Below are 14,100 nucleotides of genomic sequence, written 5' to 3'. Positions count from 1 at the left end.
ATTTGAAAATAGGCACCTATTATATAAGTTAGATGACTCCTCCCCCCCACACACACACACACTGGGATGAGACAAGAGAGGTAATTAATTCTCTGCCATAGGTTTTTTTTTTTAAATTTTTAATGTTTTTATTCCTAATCAATATACCCCAGTGGTCATTTGTTTATGACCAGAAGAGTTTTCAAGGAATAAAATGTTTATAATTTAAAATATTTCTGGGAAATAATCTTTAGTTGAACATATTTTAAACAATAATATGTCACTTTTAAGTTTGCAAAGAACTTTACCTAAATTATCTCATTTGGTCTTCCCAGCAATCATGTTGATGGATTGCTGCTATTATTACCACTTTACAGATGAGGAAACTAAGTCTGAGTGGTTAAGTGACTTATCTGAGGTCCTTCAGGCTAGCAAGTGTCTGAGGCTGTCTTCTTGACTTCCAGTGCAGTCCTCTATCCTCTAGGACAATTAACATCCATAGCTATCACGATGTTGTCACACTGGTCTGTCCGCTTTATTCTGAATTTAAAAAAGAAAGCCAGTTGTTTTAGAACATGTGTATGTATGGAAGGAGTCCCATCAGAGGCTATTTAGCCACAAAAACGTAACTTCTCATCACAGGATTTGGCTCTTTGGGTAACAAGAAGTTAGAAGCAATAAACAGACCAAGGGATCCAAGATCTGAATCCCTAGGATAGCTTATTTGATTACAGTCTGCCATAGGTTTTTAGATTACTCTGCACTGGGGAGATGGTGGAAAAATTATATTTTATATTGTAGGCCACATTGAGTCAACTTTTGTGGGGGGGCTTGGCAATTGGGGCTAAGACAGCCTAGTAAGTATCCGAGTCTGGATTTGAACTCAGCTTTGAGAACCAGTATTCTATCCACTGTACCATCTAGTGGCCCCTCAACTTTGTTCAAAGGGCCCTAGGCTGCTGAGTGTGGGGAATGAGCTTCCATAATAACCTAAATATGGCTATGGGTCAAATCAATCAAGATTCCTGGGAAGAAGACTGACTTACTTTCTAACTCTTATTTCAGGGGATTTTGGATTAGCAACTAGAGTAGAATATGATGGTGAGCGGAAGAGGACCCTCTGTGGAACACCCAACTACATAGCCCCCGAGGTGCTAAGTAAGAAGGGCCACAGCTTTGAGGTGGATGTCTGGTCCATTGGATGTATCATGTGAGTAGTGGACACCCGTTCTCTATCAGGAACCCAAGAGATTAGAATGACAGAGGCAAGTCTGCCTTTAACATTAGGCACAACCTGGCCTTTTTTTTAAGTTTTTATTATCCTAAGGACTATTTTCTCTCAAGGAAGAGAAGAATAGAAGGAAAGATGATTCAGGGAAGATGGGATTCCAGTGAATGTCCAAGAACTCTGGGACAGTGAGGAGGTGGGCATTGATACCAATATCCCACTGAAGGCCTGTCCCTACTAGTACCTAGTTCCCTCCCCTTTGCTTTTGGTTTGATCTCAGGACCTAAAGAATATTTTTTTGATTCATTCAATCTTCACAGCTTGCTTGGAAAAAAAATTGGCTTCACTAGTCCAAAATGATAGAGGCATAGTTCCAAAGTTAAATTGAAAAAACTGAGTATCTATCTTAGTAGGGTACAGTTCAGTTACTATAATGGCAACTAAAATTAATGTGATCTTGGGCTGCCTGTAGAAACAACACTTGATTATCTTGCAATACTCCATTTGGAGTATTGGATTTAGTTCTGGACAAAATCATTTAGAGATGACATTATTAATAAGCTATAGGAAGGCAACTTGGATGTGAAGAGAAATTCATGTAAAATGAGAATCATTTGAAAGGATGGAATGTGTTTTGCTTAGAAAAGAAAAGGGGGGTGGAGCTTGAGAGCTGACTTTTAAGAGTTTTAAGGGATGTAATATGGAAGAGAAGAACTGCTCCTGATCCTTGTTTTGGTTTCAGAGGGGAGAGTCAGGATCAATGGGTAGAAGTTACAAAGAGGAAAATTTATTTGGCTGCTGGCCACAGGTTGGACATATACTTGGTCTAGAGTTTTGATTGAAGGGGTGGCTAGGTGCCCAGTGGATAGAGCACCAGCCCTGGAGTCAGGAGTACCTGAGTTCAAATCTGGTCTCAGACACTTAATAATTACCTAGCTGTGTGGCCTTGGGCAAGCCCCTTAACTCCATTTGCCTTGCAAAAAACTAAGAAAAATATCTCTATAGAGTTTGGATTGGGACTAGACCAACACTATGGTTCCTTTCAACTCTTAATTCTATGTTTGTGTTTTATTGATTGTTTGGGATGAATTTGTATTTGAAGGGACATGATTGGAATTCAGGCTCCCTCCCTTGGGCACAACTTCCCTTCTTTGTATTTGCAGGTACACCTTATTAGTAGGCAAACCACCTTTTGAAACCTCTTGCTTAAAGGAGACCTACATCAGGATCAAGAAAAATGAATACAGCATTCCCAAGGTAAGCTAAGCTTCCAGAGTGAGCACAGCACTGATTGCAGCTTCTTCTGAGTGAACCATGGAACAAGGATTCCTGTATCTAATAAAAATGTGAAGGCTCCCTCTTTCATGTATAATTGATCCCTGATTCCTGCAACTGCTGCCTTCCTTCAGTCCTTTATCACTCCTTTTACCTGTATTTTTGCATTAGCTTTTTAATAGCTTTCCCTGTACCCAGTCTTTCCTTTGTCCAATCTACTGTCTATACAGCCACCATAATGATAGAACTAAGGCATAAGACTTAACCATTTCACTTGCTTTCCTTCTAGGATAAAAATAGTAAATCCTTTGTTTGGAATTTTAAAACTCCATAAGATGTCTCATTGCACATTACACTCCAAACTGATCCATTTGCTGTTCATATATATAATCCCATTTCTTTTTGTCTCCATGTTTTTTGCACAGTCTAAGACAGTCCCCATACATTTTCTTTTTTTTATATTTATTTATTTTCTAATGTTTTTTTATTCTCATTTCGTACAAATGTTTTTTTTTACATTAATAAAATATACTTGTTTACAAGTAAACAAAATACCCCTCCCCCCATGAATATAGATAGACTTGCTTGGGCGAAAAAGTAAAGGGGAGAGAAAAAAAATTAAAATTTAAAAAAATAATAGTAATAATTGTAGGTATGGCCAGGTGGCACAATGGACGAAACACCAGCCCTAGAACCACGAGCACCCTAGTCCATATCCAGTTTCATAAACCCAATAATCACCCAGCCATGTGACATGCAAGCCATCCAATCCCCACTGCCCTGCAAAAACCAAAAAAGAAGAAAGAAAAAAAAAGAACCAAAATAAAATAGTAATAATAGTAGGGGTGGCTGGGTGGCAGACAGAGCATTGGCCCTTGAGCCAGGAGCACCTGGGTCCGAATCCGGCCTCAGACACCCAAAGATCATTCTGCTATGTGGCTCCAGGCAGGCCACCCAGCCCCACTTGCCCTGCACCCTCCCCCAAATAATAATAACAAAAAATGTGCTTCAGTCTTTGTTCCAATACCATCAACTCTGTCGTGAGTGGATCACATTCTTTATGATAAGTCCATCACAAAAGTTACCTCTATATTTTTCCAATGTTTCCATTGCTGATCACAACTCCCTCCTTTCTTATTTCTCTTAGGATTATTGAAAGTAATTGGGTGGAAAATGGCATCCACTTTTAGGGAAAGAACTGATAGAAGCTGAATGCAGATCGAAGCAGACTATTTTCACTTTCTTTCTCATGGTCTTTCCTTTTTATTCTGATTCTTTCCCAACATGATTAATGTGGTGTTTAACATGATTGTTCATGTATAACCTATAGATTATATATATGAAAGTGAAAGACTGAAGTAATAAATATCTTGAAAAATTTACCTTTCTTTTAATAAATTGGGGGAGAGGGAAGAAGTTATCATGTGGAAAATGCTATCCACCTCTGGAGAACTGAGGGAGGCTGAATGAAGATTGAAGTGTCCTGTTTTCACTTTTTGGTAGTTTTTTCTTTTGTTCTATTTTTTTTTAAAGTTCCTTGTGTATACACAGTATTTATTTGCCTGAATCCTAAGGAGAAATAAAAATATATCTCACAATCAACTTTAGAAGACAGAACCTATACAACTCTCAAGCACTTTTTTTTTGTTTTTTTAGGTTTTTGCAGGGCAAATGGGGTTAAGTGGCTTGCCCAAGGCCACACAGCTAGGTAATTATTAAGTGACTGAGACCAGATTTGAACCCAGGTACTCCTGACTCCAAGGGCTGGTGCTTTATCCACTGCACCACCTAGCCGCCCTTGTTTTTGGTTTTTGACTTTTTAGAAAGATTTTTATTTATTTTGAGTTTTACAGTTTTCCCCCTAATCTTGCTTCCCTTTCACCATCCCTCACAGAAGGCAGTCTGTTAGTCTTTACAATGTTTCCATGGTATACACTGATCTAAGTTGAATGTGGTAAGAGTGAAATCATATGCTAAAGGAAGGAATATAAAGTATAAGAGATAGCAAAATTACATAAGAAGATAACGGGTTTTTTTCCCTAAATTAAAGTTAAAATAGTCCCTGGTCTTTGTTCAAACTCCATAATTCCCTCTTTGGATATAGAGGTATTCTCCATCGCACATAGCCCAAAATTGTCCCTGATGGTTGCACTAATAGAATGAGCAAGTCCATCAAGGTTGATCTTCACCCCCATGTTGCTGTTAAGGGTGTACAATATTTTTCTGCTTCTGCTCATCTCACTCAGCATCAATTCATGCAAATCCCTCTAGGCTTCCCTGAATTCCCATCCATCCTGGTTTCTAATAGAACAATAGTGTTCCATGACATACATATGCCACAGTTTGTTAAGCCATTCCCCAATTGAAGGGCCTTGACTTAATTTCCAATTCTTTGCAAACACAAACAGAGCTGCTATGAATATTTTTGTTTAAGTGATGTTTTTACCCTTTTTCATCATCTCTTCAGGGTATAGGCCCCAGTAGTGGTATTGCTGGAAGAAAGGGTATGCACATTTTTGTTGCCCTTTGGGAGTAGTTCCAAATTTCTCTCCAGAAAGGTTGGATAAATTCACATCTCCACCAGCAATATGTATTAGTGTCCCAGATTTCCCACAACCCTTCCAACAGTCATCATCCTTTCTGGTCATATTGGCCAGTCTGAGAGGTGTGACGTGGTACCTTAGAGGTGCTATAATTTGCATTTCCCTAATAAGTAATAGAGAAATTTTTCATGACTATGGATTGCTTTGATCTCCTCATCTGTAAATTGCCTTTGCATATCCTTTGACCATTTGTCAATTTAGGAATGGCTTGTTTTTAAAAACATTTGACTCAGTTCTCTGTATATTTTAGAAATGAGTCCTTTGTCAGAAACAGTTGTAAAGATTGTTTCCCAGTTTGCTGCATTTCTTTTGATCTTGGTTACAGTGGTTTAGTCTGTGCAAAAGCTTTTAATTTAGTATAATCAAAGTTATCTAGTTTGTTTTTAATGATGTTCTCCGTCTCTTCCTTGGTCATAAACTGCTTCCCTTTACATAGATCTGACAGGTAAACTATTCCTTGGATTTTCTAGTTTGTTTATAATATTGTTTTTATGTCTAAATCCTGTTTCCATTTTGATCTTATCTTGGTATAGGGTGTGAGGTGTTGGTTCTAATTTAAGTTTCTTCCATACTAACTTCCAATTTTCCCAACAGTTTTTATCGAAGAGAGTGTTTTTATTCCAGTTGCTGGACTCTTTGGATTTATCAAACAGCAGATTACTATAATCATTTCCTGCTATTATTGCACCTAGTCTGTTCCACTGATCCACCACTCTTATTTCTTAGCCAATACCAGGCAGTTTCGATGACTGATGCTTTATAATATAATTTTAGATCTGGTATGGCTAAGCCATGTTTTTTTTTTTGTTTGTTTGTTTTTTTCCCCTTAAAGATTTTATTTTGTTTTGAGTTTTACACCTAATCTTACTTCCCTACCCCCTCCCACCACCCCCCACCACCCCCGCAGAAGGCAGTTTGCCAGTCTTTACATTGCTTCCATGGCATACATCGATCCAAATTGAATGTGATGAGAAAGAAATCATATCCTTAAGGAGGAAACATAAAGTATAAGAGAGCACAATCAGTCAATAAGGTATCAGTTTTTTTTTTTGTCTTGGGTTTTTTTTTATATAAATTAAAGGTAATAGTTCTTGGTCTTTGCTCACACTCCACAGTTGTTTCTCTGGATACAGATGTTATTCTCCATTGCAGACAACCCCAAATTGTCCCTGACTGTTGTACTGATGGAATGAGCAAGTCCATCAAGGCTGATCATCACCCCCATGTTGCTGCTAGGGTATACAGTGTTTTGCATCTCACTCAGCATCAGTTCATGCAAATCCCTCCAGGCTTCCCTGAAATCCCATCCCTCCTGGTTTCTAGTAGAACAATAGTGTTCCATGACATACATATACCACAGTTTGCTAAGCCATTCCCCAATTGAAGGACATTTACTTGATTTCCAATTCTTTGCCACCTCAAACAGGGCTGCTATGAATAATTTTGTACAAGTGATGTTTTTACCCTTTTTCATCATCTCTCCAGGTTATAGACCCAGTAGTGGTATTGCTGGATCAAAGGATATGCACATTTTTGTTGCCCTTTGGGTGTAGTTCCAAATTTCTCTCCAGAAAGGTTGGATGAATTCACATCTCCGTCGAACAATGTAAATGTCCCAAATTTCCCACAACCCTTCCAACAATGATCAGTATCCTTTCTGGTCATATTGGCCAGTCCTGAGAGGTGTGAGTTGGTACCTCAGAGAAGCTTTAATTTGCATTTCTCTAAGAAGTAATGATTTAGAGCAATTTTTCACATGACTATGGATTGTTTTGATCTCATCTGTAAATTGCCTTTGTATATCCTTTGACCATTTGTCAATTGGGGAATGACTTTTTTTTTTAATTTGACTCAGTTGTCTATATTTTAGAAATGAGTTCTTTGGGACTGCTAGGTGGTGCAGTGGATAGAACACCAGCCCTGGAGTCAGGGGTACCTGAGTTCAAATCCAGCCTCAGACACTTAATGATTACCTGGCTGTGTGGTCTTGGGCAAGCCACTTAACCCCATTTGCCTTGGAAAAAACCTAAAAAAAAGAAAGAAAAAGAAATGAGTCCTTTGTCAGAAACATTAGTTGTAAAGACTGTTTTCTAGTTTACTATATTCCTTTTGTTCTTGGTTACAATGGTTTTCTCTGTGTAAAAGTTTTTTAAATTAAAGTAATCGAAATAATTTAGTTTGTTTTTCTTGATGTTCTCCATCTCTTCCTTAGTCATAAACTGCTTCCCTTTCTGTAGATCTGACAGGTAAACTAGTCCTTGAACTTCTGTGAAGTGTTGATCTAATCTGTTTCTTCCATATTAACTTCCAATTTCCCAGCAGTTTTTATCAAAGAGAGTATAAACATAAATGTAAAGTGTTAATATTTTACACTTGCCATTCATTCATGGTTGTCTTCTCCTTTGGGTTTTAGCACATCAATCCTGTGGCTGCTTCCCTCATCCAGAAGATGCTTCGTTCTGACCCTGCCTCCCGACCCACCATTAATGAACTTCTCAATGATGAGTTCTTTTCTTCTGGCTACATTCCTTCCCGGCTCCCCACTACCTGTCTTACAATCCCACCAAGGTTCTCCATTGCACCTAACAGTGTGGAATCTGGAGTTCGGAAGCCTCTCACAGCTCTCAATAAAGGTACAGCTAAGTGAATAGGCAGACCTGGGGCTCTGGCCCAAGGACAGAATTTTTCAACCCAAAGATCTTTTATGTTTTTATGAACCCAACCCCAAGATTGGTGGGGTCTCATTGAGGTGTTTGAACAGGACGGGGGCGGGGGGAGCAGCTTTTGCTGGCCAAATAATCTCTCTGCCCTTTCCAAGAAGAGGAGATAGGCTTGAGGTTAACCTTGAGATGAAAGACTGGAATTTTGGTGGGAGGTGGTACCTAGCTCAGATGACAGGTTTACTCTGTACTAGGGAGTCTAAATTAGCCCTTAATTCCAGGTCCTCCAGGGTGGGTGTTTTCCCTCAACATTGACTCTAAACTTGGAAAAATCAAGCATCACTCCCCATTCAGGGAAAATTATAAAAACAAGAGTAAATCACTGTTTTTAAATGTAGCTAAGATGAAAATGATGAAAACTCCCTCTTCAAATTCAAATCTTTTGAGAGTGTCTTCAAGAAAAGGTGGCTAGGTGGCGTAGTGGATAAAGCACCAGCCCTGGAGTCAGGAGTACCTGGGTTCAAATCCGGTCTCAGACACTTAATGATTACCTAGCTGTGTAGCCTTGGGCAAGCCACATAATCCCATTTGCCTTGCAAAAACCTAAAAAAATACAAAAACTAAACATAACTTTGTTGTTAGATAGGATTCCTATAAAGCAAGAGTTTCTAATGTTTTTTTATTCATTGGACCCCTTTGATAGACTTGTGATGTCTCTAGGCCCCACTTCAGAATAATGTTTTTAAATGTATAAAATAAAATAGTGGATTAGAAAGCATATTAGTTATGTTGAAATGTCATCAAAATATTTTCTTGAAAAAATGTCACAGAGCCCAAGGTAGGAATCTACTAAAAAAAATATGGTTTAGACTGATTTGGCCCCTAAGGGTTCTTTCAAATATTGTTTTCTGGTTCAGTCAAATACCTGAATATCCCATTGTTAGGAATTAAGTGAAATGATTAAAGCACAAATATATTTGAAGTGTTTGATAAAATCTTCATTTAAATGAATTAAATGTAGAGAAATGCATACTCATTACATTTTAACATTGATTTCTTTGACAATTTTTTTGACTATCTGAACAGTAAAGTGGAGGAGGAGATGGGGAGAATTGCTATCTATGAAAGCAATTAATAGCAAAAAGTCCTTTTTAATTTTTTTGTTAAAGATTTGAGTTTTACAATTTTTCTCCCAATCTTACTTCCTTCCCCCACCCCCACAGAAAGCAATCTGTCAGTCTTTATTTTGTTTCCATGTTGTACATTGATTCAAACTGAGTGTGATGAGAGATATCACATCCTTAAAGAAGAAACAAAAAGTATAAGAGATAACAAGATCAGACCATAAGATATGTTTTTTTTTTTTTCTAAATTAAAGGGAATAGTCCTTGAACTTTGTTCAAACTCCATAGCTCTTTATCTGGATACAGATGGTATTCTCCATTGCAGACAGCCCCAAATTGTCCCTGGTTGTTGCACTGATGGAACGAGCAAGTCCATCAAGATTGAACATCACCCCCATGTTAGGGAGTACAGTGTTTTTCTGGTTCTGTTCATCTCACTCAGCATCAGTTCATGCAAATCCCTCCAGACTTCCTTGAATTCCTTCCCTCCTGGTTTCTAATAGAACAATGACATACATATACCATAGTTTGCTAAGCCATTCCCCAATTGAAAGACATTTACTTGATTTCCAATTCTTTTTTTTTTTTTAGATTTTATTTATTTTGAATTTTACAATTTTTTCCCCCATTCTTGCTTCCCTCCCCCCACCTCCAACAGAAAGCAGTCTGTTAGTCTTTACATTGTTTCCATGGTATACATTGATCTCAGTTGAATGTGATGAGAGGGAAATCATTTACTTAAGGAAGAAAAATAAGAGATAGCAAAATTACATAATAAGATAGGGTTCTTTTTTTTCTAATTTGAATGTAATAGTCTTTGGTCTTTGTTCAAAGTCCACAATTCTTTTTCTGGCTACAGATGGTATTCTCCATTGCAGAGAGCCCCAGATTGTCCCTGATTGTTGCACTGATGAAATGAGCAGGTCCATCAAAGTTGATCATCACCCCCATGTTGCTGTTAGGGTGTACAGTGTTTTTCTGGTTCTGCTCATCTCGCTCAGCATCAGTTCATGCAAATCCTTCCAGGCTTCCCTGAATTCCCATCCATCCTGGTTTCTAATAGAACAATAGTGTTCCATGACATACATATACCACAGTTTGTTAAGCCATTCCCCAATTGAAGGACATTCACTTAATTTTCAATTCTTTGCCACCAAAAACAGGGCTGCTATGAATATTTTTGTACAAGTGATTTTTTTTTAAGATTTTATTTGAGTTTTACAATTTTTCTCCCAATCTTACCTCCCTCCCCCCCCGCCACTAAAAGCAATCTGTCAGTCTTTATTTTATTTCCATGTTGTACATTGATCCAAATTGAGTGTGTTGAAAGAGGAAATCATATTGTAGGGTTCTGCTATTCACTTACATTTTAAGGGAGAGTTCATCCTATTCACATTCCAAGTTATGATAACTTATTCTTTATTGCCCTCCATACTATCTGACCTCTGTTTGTATTTTTGCCCCCTTTCCCCTCCCTTTATCCATATTCCCCAGTATTTTGTTTCTGAATATCACCTTCTTCAGTGTGTTTGCCCTCCTATAGCACTCCCTCCCCTTTCTTTCCCCTTTCCCTTCTCTTCCTTTTGTTAGTTCCCCTTTCTCCCTCCCCACTCCCCTTTTCCCTTTTTAATACTTGAAAGGTTAGATGTTTTCTAAGTTAACTTAAGTATGTGTAAGTTGACTTTAAGCCAAGTCTGATGAGAAGAAGATTCCAGTGTTTCTCATCTCCTCCCTTCTTCTCCTCTATTACCATAAGTATTTTGTACCTCTTAGTGTAATGAGATTTACCCCCATTCAATCCCCTCCCTCCTCCCATCTCCTTCCTGTCCCCCTTTTTTAAGGAGGTAGTGGTTTTTAGATCATTTTATCTGAGTCATAGAAAATTCTGAGTATTTGTTACTTCTAGCTAAGTACATTCTAATAGAGTTAAAATTCTTGAGAGTTATTAGAGTCATTCTCACAAATGGGGTTAAAGTCAGTTACATCCCATTGGATAGCAGTCTCATGGATAGGTCATGAATGTCCATCACTTCTGGCTAGGTATATTTAGGTATATTCTCTCTGTTAGAGTTACAATTCTCAAGATTTATGAGAATCTTTTTCCCCATGCTGTGATATAGCTAATTTCAACTTGTTGGATAGCAGTTTTTTTTTCCTTTTACTTTTATGGCCCCCCCCTTTTTTTTTTTACCTTTTCTTATGTCTCTTGAACCTCCTGTTTGATGTCTATTTAGCTCTAGTCTTTTCATCAGGAATTTTTTGAATTTTTCCATTTCATTAAATGTCCATCTTTTTCCCTGGAAGAGAAGGCTCAGCTTTGCTGGACAGTGGATTCTTGGCTGCATTCCAAGCTCCCTTATCTCATTCCAGGCCCTTAATGTTGATGCATCCAGGTCCTGTGTAATCCTTACTGTGGCTCCTTGATATTTAAAGTGTTCCTTTCTGGCTGCTTGCAGGATTTTTCTCTTTTATCTGATAGTTCTGGAATTTGGTCACAATATTCCTTGGTGTTTTCATTTTAGGATCTTTTTCTAGAGGGGGTCAGTGTATTCTTTCAATAACTACTTTGCTCTCTGGTTCCATGATATCAGGACAATTTTCCTCATATTCCTGTAAATTTCCTGTAATATTAAGTCCAGGCTTTTTTTTTCTTCAGTGTTTTCAGGAAGTCCAATAATTTTCAGGTTGCCCCTTCTTGACCTATTCTCAAGGTCAGTAGTTTTGCTGATGAGGTATTTTACATTTTCTTCTATTTTTTCTGTTTTTTGATTTTGTTTGGCAGGCTCTTGCTATCTCATGAAGTCATTAGTTTCTGCAGACTCCATTCTTTTTTTTTTTTAGGGAGGAGTTTTCTTCATTAATCTTTTGCAGTTCCTTTTCCAATTGGTCAATTCTATTTTTAAAAGAGCTTTCCATTTGACCAATTGAGGTTTTGAGAGAATTATTCTTTTTGCATTTGCCCAATTGATGATCTGAGAGATTTATTCTCATTTTGTATTTGTCCAATTGTATTTTCTAAGGATTTGTTTTCTTGTTGCAAGGTCTTAATTTTCTCTTGGGTTTCTTTTGCCAAATTTTCCAATTGATTTTTAAACTCCTTCTTTAATTCTTCAAGGGAGTCTTTCTGTACTGGACACCAGATCATATTCTCCTCAAAGGTTCTGGGTCTCTCTGAGTTAGGGTTGTTTCCTTCCAAAATTTTTTCTATAGATCCACCTTTCCACTGACCCTTCTTCATTTTGCTAAGACCTTGAGTTGGGGAGGGGCTGGTTCACAGGGATTTGGTGTTGGGATCCCCTAGAGGCTTTACTCACTGAGTGCAGTTTCCTGGCTGGCCAATAGCAGGTGCTGTTTGCTTTCTCTGGCTTGTTTGTGACCTTGATTGAGGCCTTCTCCCTTAGCTTGAAGGGAGCGGTTGGAGCTATTGAATCCTTTTGCCTTCAGTCAATGGTGAGCTTTACCCTGGGTTGAGGTCATCCTTCTTCCTAGTGTCAGCTGGGCTGGTTCTCACACCTGTGCCTGAGGCAGAAGTAGTCTGTGATTGTTTGTTCTGGGAAGAGGCCTCAGCTTCAATGGAGGCATGGACTCAGTTCCTCAGACTAGAGGAGCCCAGGGATGGTGTGTCCCCTGCTATCCTACACTGGAACTCTTCCCCCCAGCCCTGTAGGCAAGCTTCAGAGGGCCATTACCAACACCAATGCCTCTGCTCCCTAGTTGACTCAAGCCCCCGCACTCTAGCCCCACCACTGATCCAGCAGGTCCATTTCTTGGGCCCTCAGACTCCTGGGTTCTGATTCAGCCGCAAATCTGGCTGATCCCGGGCTGATCCACCCTCTGCATCCGGTCTCATCCACTGAACTCACCCAAGACTGCAGAAGAAAAATCCTGAGATAGATGTTCTTTCTCCTGGCTTTTTTTTCTGGGTTTTGTGGGTCGGATTTCTGTTGAGGTTTGTTTCAGGGGCAGCTAGGTGGCACAGTGGATAAAGCACCGACCCTGGAGTCAGGAGTACCTGAGTTCAAATCCGGCCTCAGACACTTAATAATTACCTAGCTGTGTGGCCTTGGGCAAGCCACTTAACCCCATTGCCTTGCAAAACCTAAAAAAAAAAAAAAAAAAAAAAGTTTGTTTCATATGATAGATTGGGGAAAAGATCAGGAGACTTTAGAACTGCCTGTCTCTCCCCCATCTTGACCAGAAGTCAAAAAGGCCTTTTTTTATCTTTCTATCTTTCTTTCTTTCTTTATTTATTTTAGGTTTTTGCAAGGCAAATGGGGTTAAGTGGCTTGCCCAAGGCCACACAGCTAGGTAATTATTAAGTGTCTGAGGCCGGATTTGAACTCAGGTACTCCTGACTCCAGGGTCGGTGCTTTATCCACTGTGCCACCTAGCCACCTCTACATTTGCTCATTCTTAAACAATATTGCTGTCAATGTGTATGTATACAATGTTTTCTTGGTTCTGTTCATGTCAATTTGCATCAGAAGCCTTTCCAGGTTTTTCAGAAACCATCCTGCTCATCATGTCTTAGAGCATTATCCTTCCTGGGTCCTTGCCTAAAACCAGGTATTCTAACTATGACTGGCCTTACAGGCCTGTCTCCTACCTCTTACTAGAGCCATCCCTTTGTCTGAAATCATATCTACTCTATTTGTATATAAAGATGGTATATCAGATTCCCCTTGGCTAGAGAAACCTCCTTCTAGCCTGTTGTATCTTACCTCCTTTGTCCAGGAGATCGCACAGAGAAATATCAAATTATCTTGTGTTTATCTTTCCTATATTATATAGTGCTTTTACTTCAAAGCAAACAACCACTGATTTGGAATATACATATATAGATCCAAAATATTCCCAATTGACATAGCTAGAAACTGCTATTCATAAACTTGTTTACCTACTATCCATCTTCAACATACAAATGCTTATTTTTCCCAATGCAATTGGGTTAAGCGACTTGTCCAAGATCACACAGCTAAGCAATCACTAAGTATCTGAAGCCTGACCTGAACCCAGGTCTCCTGACTCTGGGGCTGGTGCTCTATCCACTGAACCACCTAGCTGCCCCCTAACACACAATTTACTTTTCAGAATTCTTTAAAACCATTAAAACATCTTAGGTAGCCTTAAATTTTCAACATGCATTATTAATTTCTGTGAGTATCAGAGTAACACACAAATTACTAGATTGTACACTCACATTAATCCCAGGCTTTAACAAATAGGGCCCA

At 38.8% G+C, this 14,100-nt stretch overlaps 1 protein-coding gene across 2 annotated transcripts in view; it reads left to right on the top strand.

The window, feature by feature from the left end:
• PLK1 (polo like kinase 1) overlaps window positions 1-14,100 on the top strand; it is a 77,149-nt gene that overhangs the window by 52,134 nt on the left and 10,915 nt on the right. For both annotated transcript variants that reach the window (XM_074196257.1, XM_074196256.1), the window contains 3 exons: window positions 1,045-1,189; window positions 2,371-2,464; window positions 7,499-7,718. In XM_074196257.1, coding sequence (XP_074052358.1) covers window positions 1,045-1,189; window positions 2,371-2,464; window positions 7,499-7,718 — 459 coding nt within the window. The remainder of the gene's footprint in view (window positions 1-1,044; window positions 1,190-2,370; window positions 2,465-7,498; window positions 7,719-14,100) is intronic.

This window comes from Macrotis lagotis, chromosome 8, assembly GCF_037893015.1.
Source record: "Macrotis lagotis isolate mMagLag1 chromosome 8, bilby.v1.9.chrom.fasta, whole genome shotgun sequence".
In the NCBI taxonomy this organism is placed as follows: domain Eukaryota; kingdom Metazoa; phylum Chordata; class Mammalia; order Peramelemorphia; family Peramelidae; genus Macrotis; species Macrotis lagotis.
This window is presented reverse-complemented; position numbering and strand designations above follow the sequence as displayed.